Source organism: Balaenoptera acutorostrata, chromosome 2, assembly GCF_949987535.1.
Source record: "Balaenoptera acutorostrata chromosome 2, mBalAcu1.1, whole genome shotgun sequence".
Classification (NCBI taxonomy): domain Eukaryota; kingdom Metazoa; phylum Chordata; class Mammalia; order Artiodactyla; family Balaenopteridae; genus Balaenoptera; species Balaenoptera acutorostrata.
In genome coordinates, this window is record NC_080065.1 from 46411072 (window position 1) to 46424247 (window position 13176).

Consider the following 13176-nt stretch of genomic DNA (forward strand, 5'->3'; position numbering starts at 1 on the left):
AGCTAAAACAACCTTCAAGTTTGTGGTACAGTTTTGATGCAGAGAAGAAAATAGTTTTGATTTTTGATTTTTTTAATAGAAGTATGAAACCTGACACTCTTGTTTCTCCTGTCCTCTGTTCTTACTCCCACCCTTAAAAAAACATCTTTACTGACTAGTTATGTGAAATGCTAAAAGTTACAACGTTGCAGTTACTGATACAAATGGTGTTAACTGGAAAGATTAAAGCATTCTAAATGTCTTGCTTATTTTTATTGTATTCTTCAGGGGTTTTAGACATATTTTATGTCTAAATGCCATGTCTTAGTATAGTGTTTATTGATCCTTTAACAAACAGGACAAAGGATACACTTTTGGTTAAAAATTATTGGGTCCTATTTTTACTTAAAAGGAGCCTTTAAACAATAGTGAGTCACTGAAATATAATGACATGATTTTCATGACACATATAGTGAAAGACAAGCTTTTAAAAGTAATTTTGATTTTATATCATCAGATACATGATGAACATAGTTAAATGTTTGCAATGTGAGCTCTGTACTCAATGATACAACTGTTTGTAGTTATACTATATAGACATTCCTTGAAAATAAAGGATGAAACTCTTTTCCCCCTAAGTTTTCCAACAGCACTTTTAATTTTTCTTGTTACAGGTCATAGTTCTCAACTCCTGTCTTTTGAAATTTTATTGAGTCTTGTGAAACCAATGAAGTGAACAAAAAGTCATATAAGTTGAATATGTATAATATACATTAATACACAGATGTAATAATGTCATTCTTTGAACTCAAACTATATCAATAAAAAACATTGCTGTTCACTGTTATAATTTTTTGATATTTTAATATTGAGGGAAAGAACTCTGTTTTTTTCATTTACCATTATATATCTTAAACTTACTATGTCTAGAATGTAAGAAATTCTTAATAAATCATTAAATGAGTGAACCAAAACATTAGGACATAAAACAAGTGAGACGTAAATATTAGGGGGACAAAAATAATCCGTTTCAAATGTATGTTTTTATCACTTAAAATATCCAAAGCAACATTTCCCCAACATATATGTCTTGTTATAGGAATTTGGTTAATAAATGAGGCATCACATATGAAAAGAGGAGTGGAATATTCAACAGATTCTGTTGGGATAACTAGTTAGATGCCTACCCCATGCCATATTAAATATCAGCCCTATGTGAATTACATAAAAAATTACAACTACAGAAAAATACAGTTAAATATTTAACCTTTGAATTGGGAATGAGAGTTGACATTAAGCTCAAAGACAGAAGTCATGATGGAAACAACAAACAGATTTGATCACAAAAGAATTAGTTGCTTATATAAAAAGGTTAAACAGTAGACAAGGAAAAGTATTACTGTGACTACAGTGGCTTATCAGTGTATAGTTATTTATATGTGGATATTTAGGAATTCTATTAGACCAATGCACAGAGAACAGACAACTCAAAAAGGGAGGTTCAATTTTAAAAAGCATGGGGCAGGAGTTCCCTTGTGGTCCAGTGGTTAGGACTCTGTGCTTTCACTGCCAGGGGCCTGGGTTTGATCCCTGGTCAGGGGAACTAAGATCCCACAAGCTGGAAAAAAGAAAAAAAAAAGGGGGAATATTTAACTTGTACTGTTAATCTCACTTCTGGGAAAGGCTAATTTCCAGTTTGTTTTGTTTACAAAGAGCATTTATAAGTCATTTCTGTTTTTTTTTTTTTTTTCATTTCCTCAAAGAGCTTCTTGGTCATAGCCTGATTGCCTTAAAACTTTTTTTGAATTTGCTTGATTTGTCAAATTTACCATAATAGCATTACTGAAACAAATGTAAAAAGAGAAAGAAAATCATACATGATCCTACCATCATTATAAACCAACTGTAAATGTCCCAGTGTTCAATTACTTTCCTCATTTCTAGGTATAGATTTGAATAATTTCTTTAAAAAATATAAAAGTAACGATACACATATGACTAGAAAATAAAATTCTATAGAAAGATTAATAATAGCAATGTTCTGCTGCCTCTCCCTTTCTAAATTGCTATTCCACATCCCACAAATACCTTTAATCATTTACAATGGTTGCCGTGGTATATTTTGTTTTTGTCTCACCAAGTTTAGACTTCTATTGACTTTGTGTGTGATAGATAAAGATCACTCACCTCACTCTTACTTCCTTGGTAACTTTATTATGTTTTTCAAGTTTTATTGAGATATAATTATTATACATCACTGTATAAGTTGAAGGTGCATAATGAGCATAATGGTTTGGCTTACACTGTATTGTGAAATGATTACTGCAGTAATCATCATCTTATGTAGTAGATAAAATAAAAAGAGAAAGCAAAAGAAGAAAAAAATGGTAACTTTAATATAGTTAGAAGTACACTTTGTGAGATGATGATAAAGGCACCCTTTTCCTTCCATTTCTGTTTTTATATTACAACATCTGTAAACTATACATTTACATTTCCAAAGTTAATATTTGCATTCTATTCTATAACAAAAGTCTCCCTTGTTATATCTACAGGTTGACTCTAAAATTGGAAATCAATAGAGAGGGTTTACATTATACAAATATTGTTCTCTGAATGGGCCAGTTAACATAGTCTGATTATCTTTACTATTTTTCCAATTTTGTCACCTCTGTGTTTCAAGGAAGAATTATTATAATTATTATCAATGCCAGGGTCAAGTGAAAATTGATCAAAACCATTTCACATACCAGTTTGCTTTAACCTTGGGCCATACTCTTAGAGCAATTTATTTACCCTGTAGTTTGATTGTCTTTCTTTTTTCTTGTTGGGAGAAGAAACATGCCCTTTTCATCATATTATTACCTTTCTGGGTTCAAAGTTAGTATTGTCTGGAAGCTAGATCCCCAAATATGTTGGTGTTGTTAAATTTTATGAGTGGACATTTTAATTTTGGTGAGTACTTGGTGTGCTTTGCAGATCCCTGGGCGTGTGTTGTATTTCTTTGATAATTTTTCCTAAGCTTTCTCTGTTCTTTCTTTATGGAACTTCTATTAATCAGATGCTAGAACTGCAAAATTAATCTCTAAATCTCCTATCGTTCATGTTTTTTCATCTTTTTGCTTATGTTCTGGTAGAATACTTACTATCTTTAAACCCGTTTAAAACATTTTTAGCAATTATATTTTATTTCCAATCTTATTTTCTTTTGTTTTTCTAAATGTTGCTTAATAATGAATGTTCTGCTTTACTAATACTTGTTTAATCCTTGTAATTTAACCTGAGAAATCTTTTTTTTTTTTGCATTAAGCATTTGTTTTCCTGCTGCTTGGCATCAGAAATCTTAAGCCTTTATCAGCTTCTATGTTGTATGTATATTGAACGCTGGCTTTAGTCAAATTCAGTAATCTGTTCATTTTTGTGCCTTTCCCCCCAACCCCTAGAGTCTAGTGCCCTCTCCTCTCTAACTGTTCATCAAGGCCTCCTCTCAAGAGAAGGGATAGGTTGAGATGTGAATAATAAAGTTTAGATTTTCTTCTATTGAATTCTTTGCATTTTAAGGAGTCAAAGGTTCTGGCCTAAAGTGGGAAGCTCAAAATGTGGAATATCAAGTACCAGCTGTACCAGTGAAGGTTTGGGAATACTGGTGATGTTAGTAGAGAATAAAGATGAAGAATGGTCCTGATTTCGTACTGGGTACATGACTTACCTACTGCATTTGTCTGTTAGGGTCTTGGGGTAGAGTAGTCCTCGTTTTCTGATTTAACTTTTCAGCATTGATAACATTTTGTCATAGGGCAGCAGCATAAGTTTACCCTCCCACCTTTCCCCTAGCTTTACACTTTGAGCTGTTTGTATAATCTGTTTATTGGTCCCCTAATTCGGGAGAAGACAGCTTTTCATGTTGTTTGGTTTGTCTGCTCTTTATAGATTTTTAAATGTTTAAAATGTCACTATTAGAATTTCAGCCACACAACAGCGTGCATGATGCTGTGGTCGACAGGGGCTGCCTATGTTCAATGTTGGCTTTAGATTTCCCCGCTGTACCCCACGCAGAACAGGAAACCTAGTACCTCCTTGGTAGAAGTCCAGAATGGACTCGTATTATGTCCCACGGTGCTGGTGGTGAGATAAGGCGCTCGTTTTACGATCCGGCCAGCAGAGAGCCAAGCCTTGGCGGCCAGATGGCTGTGTGCGGCTGTGGCCACCTCGAAGCAGCCAGTGCTGGAAAGCAGCTTCGTCTGCATCCCGGCTCCGGCTTGTGGAGGCGGCCCCCGGGGGCGGCCCTGACCTGGTGGTCCTTCCTCTCCCGGACCTGGCAGCGCTCTCTCCGCGGCCGCGGCTGGGGAATGCCAACTAGTACTGGGGGCGTGGGGCGGCAGGAGCCTTCCCCCCGGGGCGGAGCCGGAGGTTGGCCTTATGGGATCTGAGGGACAGGGATGAGGAGCTGCTACGAAGGCGTCCCTGCCGCCGGGAGCTCCGGCTGACCAAGTCCAGGTGAGTGTGGGGCGTGCGCACGCGCGTGGTGGGCTGGCACCGCGGGGCTTTCCTCCGGCCCTCCCTTTAGAATCGCAGCTCCGAATCACTTTGGATCACGTAGGTTATCGACCCAAGTTTTACTTCAAATATCGGGGGATTTATCAACCTATGTAAAACCCATTCATAGACCCAGCGAAAGGGCCCGGGAACCGAAGATTAAATGACTCCTGCTTTAGAGACAGTTGGTGGTGCCCCGAGGAGTTCCTCGTGAAGAGAGAATGGGGGTGGGTGTGTGTGGGTTGGAGGGGGGGGGGGGGGAACAGCAGGGTTAGTGTGCTGAGACACTGCGGAGGCTGGAAATTGTGGTGAGCAAATGATTTGTCCTAGAGCTTGGGGTCTGGCGATTCAGGTTAATCCTTTAAGCGACTCATTACTTGTTTTGCTGTAATTTAGGAGATTGCCAAATTGTCAGCGTAGGGTATTGAAATCTTCTTTTCTCGGGGGGATTTTGCATGTGAGAATTCCTTGAAAGATTTTTTTCTGCCGTCAGTATTTTCTGGATTTGGAGTCTCATGTATTTGTAGAATTCTTTTTCAGCATTCAGGAACAAAACCCAACTTTTTCTCCCCTTCTGTGTATATGAACTTGTTAATTCTCCCAAAGTCTTGGCTCTATCTATTTAACTTGATTTTCTCCTTAGTTTTGGGAGGGGGTTACCATGTGGGGGGTAAATTCTCAACAGAAATAAGAGCAGTTTAAAATACTCAAAAACTTGGATGTGTAGGACGAGAAGCTCCTGTGTGACAAGGTAGATATGATGCTTCATTATAAAGAACTAGTTGGAGTAACCTTAACACTGGCTTTATTTGTTGACTTGGTGTTGCCTAGCACTATCAGTGATCTGCTTTATGCCTCAGTTTGCTTTTATATAAAAGAAAGACAGTAACTGGATTTTTCTTCATCCAGTGTTCACCCAGTGAAGATGCACACAGTCAGTGCATGCAGTTACAATAAAATACTTTTAAAGAGGCAGCTTTGTGTAAGAATGCAGGGTATCAGAGCCAAATGCTGGTGCACTTGTATTTTTATGTTCATCTTATTCTAATATTGAATTAGCTGATATATCTTTTTTTAAATTTTTTAAAAAAATTTTATTTTTTGGCTCTGTTGGGTCTTCGTTGCAGCATGCAGTCTACTCTTTGTTGCAGTGTGCGGGCTTCTTACTGCGGTGGCTTCTCTTGTTGCAGAGCACGGGCTCTAGGTGCATGGGCTTCAGTAGTTGTGGCACACGGGCTCAGTAGTTGTAGCTCGCGTCAGTAGTTGTGGTGCATGGGCTTACTTGCTCTGCGGCATGTGGGGTCTTCCCGGACCAGGGATCGAACCCATGTCCCCTGCATTGGCAGGCAAATTCTTAACCACTGTGCCACCAGGGAAGTCCCTAGCTGATATATCAACGTTCAATAAATAGTTGATTCTTGAGAAATATGTCAGAGATCACATTTGCAACTATAGTGCTTGAATTGCTTATAAATATCACAGGGGCATGAGTGACGCTTGTTAATTGACTATTTCTGCATCTTACTATATACCTCATCTATTGATTGTTTTATCAGTCTTAGGATGCTCCACCACTGGAGCATGTACAGATACTAATCAACTAATGCATTTGTGCCAGTTAAATGCAGTGCAGGTTCTGACAATTTTAACATGTTTGTTCTTCAGCTGAATTATCTTACTGTATTACTAGTCATGGGGGATGGTGGAAAGTTTGGTTTCAATCATTTATTTCAATTCTGTAGACAGAATTACTGCTGCTATAGTGCTACAAAGTTAAAACCAGCGTTTGAAGTATAGAATGTTTTGGCGCCAAAATAAGCACAGTTTATCATAATATGGATATTATGAATGAAATATGTAGAGAGAATGATGCTAATCACATATATAAAATAAGTAGTAACAGTCTTCTTGTAGTTTTCTCTGTATATAATTGGGTAGGAAAGTGAACCCCACTCAAGTCAGAAGACTCAGATTGACCTAAGTTTAAACCCGAGCTCAACATCTTACTATTTGTGTGCTTTGGGACAGGTTAACTTTTTAATCTTTATTTGAAATAAGATTTTCATATTATAAAATGCACAGATATTTAGTGTATGGCTTAAATTTTTACCTACATATACTTAAAACCATTGTGTGAATCAAGATGGGTAACATTTCTATCACCTTCTTGCCCCTTTGCACTCAACTCCCTTGCCCAGAGGTAACCACTATTCTGATTTTTATAACCATAAATTATATTTGTTCCTGAATTCTATATAAATGGAATCATAGAGTATGCTCTCTTTTGTGTTTGGTTTTGTTTAGGATAGTATTTGTGAGATTCATCCATGTTGTGTGTATCAGTAGGTCTCTTGTATTGTGTGGTGTTCTGTCATGTGAATATACTATAAATTGTTTTTCCAATTTCTTGTTGATGGGCATTTGAGTTGTTCCCAGTTTTTAACTACTATAAATAAAGCTTCTATGAGTATTCTACTGCAAGTCTTTTGGTGAGCACAGCCCTCAGTTCTCTTAGGCATGTACCTAGGAGTGGAATTGCTGGATCATAGGGTAGGTATGTGTTTAACTTTATTAGAAACACACAGAGTTTTCCAAAATGGTTGAATCATTTATTATAGCCACCAGCATTGTAAGAGTGTTCCATTTGCTTCACATCCTCACCATTTTTTGGTATTGCTGGCTTTTAAAATTCTAACCATTTACTGTGGTTTTAATTTATGTTTACCTGATGATTAGTGATGTCGAGCACCTTTTCATGTGTCGGTCATTTATTTCATTCTTTCTTCACCTGTTTACATGTCTACCCAGTCACAGTCTTTGCAACAGTGCACCTGGGAGTGGTAAAAGGGGGTGGAGAAAAGGTGGAATCAAGGGGTGGGGTGCTATCTTGCTGCTTGGTGGTGACACCAAGAATTGTGAAATGGTTTATCGTTTTTTGAGTCACTGATTATATCTACTAGGATGACACTAGCTGCTTTTACAACTCCCAAAACTTCAGTGACTTAACAAGATAGAAGTAGGTTTTTGCTCACCTAACTATCCAAGGAGGGTGTTCCTGCAAGGTAGGTGGCCTCTCAAATTGTTACTTAGGACTTCAGGCTTCTTGCATCATGTGCCTCTGCGATCTTTGGTACATGGCTTCCAAGGTCTTTATGCTTCTCTTCATCAAACCAGGAAAAGGGGAAGAGGTGGGTGGGGGAAGGCAGAGGTGCACATATGGAAGATTTTTATGGATTAGGCAAGGAAATGGCATATAGATCTCTTCTCACGTTCCACTGTTGAGAATTTAGTCACATCTAATTGTAAGGGAGACTAGGTAAAGTAGCCTTTTCTGTACACCCAGGAAACTGGGAATCAGCTAGCAGTCTCTGCCAATACTGGTGAAATGGGGTGTTCTTAGGAACAGTCACTGGATTTCTGTACTAAACTCAGTCAGGACAAAGACTAAATTCTTGATTTGTTTCAAGTAGCAAGGAACCTGTGTAAACTGCTAAGAAGATATTAAATAAGATACCTCCCTATTCTGTGTTTTTGCAACCTGCCTGTGCTGTAGGAGTTGGAGAGTGACCATAAAAGATAATGATAACTTAATAAATCCACTTTGTGATGGCTTAAAATGCTTTGGTGAAAGCTCTTATCCAGTGTAATTTTATTTATGTAATATCTTACATTTATGAAATGTAATCTAGGATAAGGTAATAAAATTTATCTTTCATTAATATTTCAGGACTTTTTGATACTAAAACTTTTTTTAAACATCTTTATTGGAGTATAATTGCTTTACAATGGTGTGTTAGTTTCTGCTTTATAACAAAGTGAATCAGTTATACATATACATATGTTCCCATATCTCTTCCCTCTTGCATCTCCCTCCCTCTCACCCTCCCTATCCCACCCCTCTAGGTGGTCACAAAGCACCGAGCTGATCTCCCTGTGCTATGCGGCTGCTTCCCACTAGCTAGCTATTTTACATTTGGTAGTGTATATGTGTCCATGCCACTCTCTCACCCTGTCACATCTCACCCCTCCCCCTCCCCATATCCTCAAGTCCATTCTCTAGTAGGTCTGTGTCTTTATTCCTGTCTTGCCACTAGGTTCTTCATGACCTTTTTTTTTCCCCTTAGATTCCATATATATGTGTTACCATACTGTATTTGTTTTTCTCTTTCTGACTTACTTCACTCTGTATGACAGACTCTAACTCCATCCACCTCACTACAAATATCTCCATTTCATTTATTTTTATGGCTGAGTAATATTCCATTGTATATATGTGCCACATCTTCTTTATCCATTCATCTGATGGTGGACACTTAGGTTGCTTCCATGTCCTGGCTATTGTAAATAGAGCTGCAATGAACATTTTGGTACATGACTCTTTTTGAATTACGGTTTTCTCAGGGTATATGCCCAGTAGTGGGATTGCTGGGTCGTATGGTAGTTCTATTTTTAGTTTTTTAAGGAACCTCCATACTGTTCTCCATAGTGGCTGTATCAATTTACATTCCCACCAACAGTGCAAGAGTGTTCCCTTTTCTCCACACCCTTTCCAGCATTTATTGTTTATAGATGTTTTGATGATGGCCATTCTGACCGGTGTGAGATGATATCTCATTGTAGTTTTGATTTGCATTTCTCTAATTAATGATGTTGAGCATTCTTTCATGTGTCTGTTGGCAATCTGTATATCTTCTTTGGAGAAATGTCTATTTAGGTCTTCTGCCCATTTTTGGATTGAGTTGTTTGTTTTTTTGTTATTGAGCTGCATGAGCTGCTTGTAAATCTTGGAGATTAATCCTTTGTCAGTTGCTTCATTTGCAAATATTTTCTCCCATTCTGAGGGTTGTCTTTTGGTCTTGTTTATGGTTTCCTTTGCTGTGCAAAAGCTTTTAAGTTTCATTAGGTCCCATTTGTTTATTTGTGATTTTATTTCCATTCCTCTAGGAGCTGGGTCAAAAAGTATCTTGCTGTGATTTATGTCATACAGTGTTCTGCCTATGTTTTCCTCTAAGAGTTTGATAGTGTCTGGCCTTACACTTAGGTCTTTAATCCATTTTGAGTTTATTTTTGTGTATGGTGTCAGGGAGTGTTCTAATTTCATACTTTTACATGTACCTGTCCAATTTTCCCAGCACCACTTATTGAAGAGGCTGTCTTTTCTCCACTGTATATGCTTGCTTCCTTTATCAAAGATAAGGTGACCATATGTGCGTGGGTTTATCTCTGGGTTTTCTATCCTGTTCCATTGATCTATATTTCTGTTTTTGTGCCAGTACCAAACTGTCTTGATTACTGTAGCTTTGTAATACAGTCTGAAGTCAGGGAGCCTGATTCCTCCAGCTCCATTTTTCGTTCTCAAGATTGCTTTGGCTATTCGGGGTCTTTTGTGTTTCCATACAAATTGTGAAATTTTTTGTTCTAGTTCTGTGAAAAATGCCACTGGTAGTTTGATAGAGATTGCATTGAATCTGTAGATTGCTTTGGGTAGTAGCGTCATTTTCACAATGTTGATTCTTCCAATCCAAGAACATGGTATATCTCTCCATCTATTTGTATCATCTTTAATTTCTTTCATCAGTGTCCTATAATTTTCTGCTGACAGGTCTTTTGTCTCCTTAGGTAGGTTTATTCCTAGATATTTTATTCTTTTTGTTGCAATGGTAAACGGGAGTGTTTTCTTAATTTCACTTTCAGATTTTTCATCATTAGTGTATAGGAATGCAAGAGATTTCTGTGCATTAATTTTGTATCCTGCTACTTTACCAAATTCATTGATTAGCTCTAGTAGTTTTCTGGTAGCATCTTTAGGATTCTCTATGTGTAGTATCATGTCATCTGCAAACAGTGACAACTTTACTTCTTCTCTTCCGATTTGGATTCCTTTTATTTCTTTTTCTTCTCTGATTGCTGTGGCTAGCACTTCCAAAACTATGTTGAATAATAGTGGTGAGAGTGGGCAACCTTGTCTTGTTCCTGATTTTAGTGGAAATGGTTTCAGTTTTTCACCATTGAGGACAATGTTGGCTGTGGGTTTGTCATATATGGCCTTTATTATGTTGAGGAAAGTTTCCTGCATGCCTACTTTCTGCAGGGCTTTTATCATAAATGGGTGTTGAATTTTGTCGAAAGCTTTCTCTGCATCTATTGAGATGATCATATGGTTTTTCTCCTTCAATTTGTTAATATGATGTATCACGTTGATTGATTTGCATATATTGAAGAATCCTTGCATTCCTGGAATAAACCCCACTTGATCATGGTGTATGATCCTTTTAATGTGCTGTTGGATTCTGTTTGCTAGTATTTTGTTGAGGATTTTTGCATCTATGTTCATCAGTGATATTGGCCTGTAGTTTTCTTTCTTTGTGACATCTTTGTCTGGTTTTGGTATCCGGGTGATGGTGGCCTCATAGAATGAGTTGGGGAGTGTTCCTCCCTCTGCAATATTTTGGAAGAGTTTGAGAAGGATAGGTGTTAGCTCTTCTCTAAATGTTTGATAGAATTTGCCTGTGAAGCCATCTGGTCCTGGGCTTTTGTTTGTTGGAAGATTTTTAATCACAGTTTCAATTTCAGTGCTTGTGATTGGTCTGTTCATATTTTCTATTTCTTCCTGGTTCAGTCTCGGCAGTTTGTGCATTTCTAAGAATCTGTCCATTTCTTCCAGGTTGTCCATTTTATTGGCATAGAGTTGCTTGTAGTAATCTCTCATGATCCTTTGTATTTCTGCAGTGTCAGTGGTTACTTCTCCTTTTTCATTTCTAATTCTATTGATTTGAGTCTTCTCCCTTTTTCTCTTGATGAGTCTGGCTAATGTTTTATCAATTTTGTTTATCTTCTCAAAGACCCAGCTTTTAGTTTCATTGATCTTTGCTATTGTTTCCTTCATTTCTTTTTCATTTATTTCTGATCTGATCTTTATGATTTCTTTCCTTCTGCTGGCTTTGGGGTTTTTTTGTTCTTCTTTCTCTAATTGCTTTAGGTGCAAGGTTAGGTTGTTTATTCGAGATGTTTCCTGTTTCTTGATGTAGGCTTGTATTGCTATAAACTTCCCTCTTAGCACTGCTTTTGCTGTGTCCCATAGGTTTTGGGTCGTTGTGTCTCCATTGTCATTTGTTTCTAGGTATTTTTTGATTTCCCCTTTGATTTCTTCAGTGATCACTTCGTTATTAAGTAGTGTATTGTGTAGCCTCCATGTGTTTGTATTTTTTACAGATTTTTTCCTGTAATTGATATCTAGTCTCATAGCGTTGTGGTCGGAAAAGATACTTGATACGATTTCAATTTTCTTAAATTTACCAAGGCTTGATTTGTGACCCAAGATATGATCTATCCTGGAGAATGTTCCATGAGCACTTGAGAAAAATGTGTATTCTGTTGTTTTTGGGTGGAATGTCCTATAAATATCAATTAAGTCCATCTTGTTTAATGTATCATTTAAAGCTTGTGTTTCCTTATTTATTTTCATTTTGGATGATCTGTCAATTGGTGAAAGTGGGGTGTTAAAGTCCCCTACTATGATTGTGTTACTGTCGATTTCCCCTTTTATGGCTGTTAGTATTTGCCTTATGTATTGAGGTGCTCCTATGTTGGGTGCATAAATATTTACAATTGTTATACCTTCCTCTTGGATCGATCCCTTGATCATTATATAGTGTCGTTCTTTGTCTCTTGTAATAGTCTTTATTTTAAAGTCTCTTTTGTCTGATATGAGAATTGCTACTCCAGCTTTCTTTTGATTTCCATTTGCATGGAATATCTTTTTCCATCCCCTCACTTTCAGTCTGTATGTGTCTCTAGGTCTGAAGTGGGTCTCTTGTAGACAGCATATATATGGGTCTTGTTTTTGTATCCATTCAGCCAGTCTGTGTCTTTTGTTGGGAGCATTTAATCCATTTACATTTAAGGTAATTATCGATATGTATTTTCCTATTCCCATTTTCTTAAATGTTTTGGGTTTGTTATTGTAGGTGTTTTCCTTCTCTTGTGTTTCTTGCCTAGAGAAGTTCCTTTAGCATTTGTTGTAAAGCTGGTTTGGTGGAGCTGAACTCTCTCAGCTTTTGCTTGTCTAAAGGTTTTAATTTCTCCATCAAATCTGAATGAGATCCTTGCTGGGTAGAGTAACCTTGGTTGTAGGTTTTTCTCCTTCATCACTTTAAGTATATCCTGCCACTCCCTTCTGGCTTGCAGAGTTTCTGCTGAAAGATCAGCTGTTAACCTTATGGGGATTCCCTTGTGTGTTATTTGTTGTTTTTCCCTTGCTGCTTTTAATATGTTTTCTTTATATTTAATTTTTGATAGTTTGATTAATATGTGTCTTGGCGTGTTTCTCCTTGGATTTATCCTGTATGGGACTCTCTGTGCTTCCAGGACTTGATTAACTATCTCCTTTCCCATATTAGGGAAGTTTTCAACTATAATCTCTTCAAATATTTTCTCAGTCCCTTTCTTTTTCTCTTCTTCTTCTGGGACCCCTATAATTCGAATGTTGGTGCGTTTAATGTTGTCCCAGAGGTCTCTGAGACTGTCCTCAGTTATTTTCATTCATTTTTCTTTATTCTGCTCTGCAGTAGTTATTTCCACTATTTTATCTTCCAGGTCACTTACCCATTCTTCTGCCTCAGTTATTCTGCTATTGATCCCATCTAGAGTATTTTTAATTTC

At 37.3% G+C, this 13176-nt stretch overlaps 1 protein-coding gene across 1 annotated transcript in view; it reads left to right on the forward strand.

Moving 5' to 3' along the window:
- Positions 1 to 4085: 4085 nt before the first annotated feature.
- IL31RA (interleukin 31 receptor A) overlaps positions 4086 to 13176 on the forward strand; it is a 68073-nt gene continuing 58982 nt past the window's right edge. Inside the window, 1 exon segment of the mRNA XM_007198530.2 lies at positions 4086 to 4389. Coding sequence (XP_007198592.2) covers positions 4086 to 4389 — 304 coding nt within the window.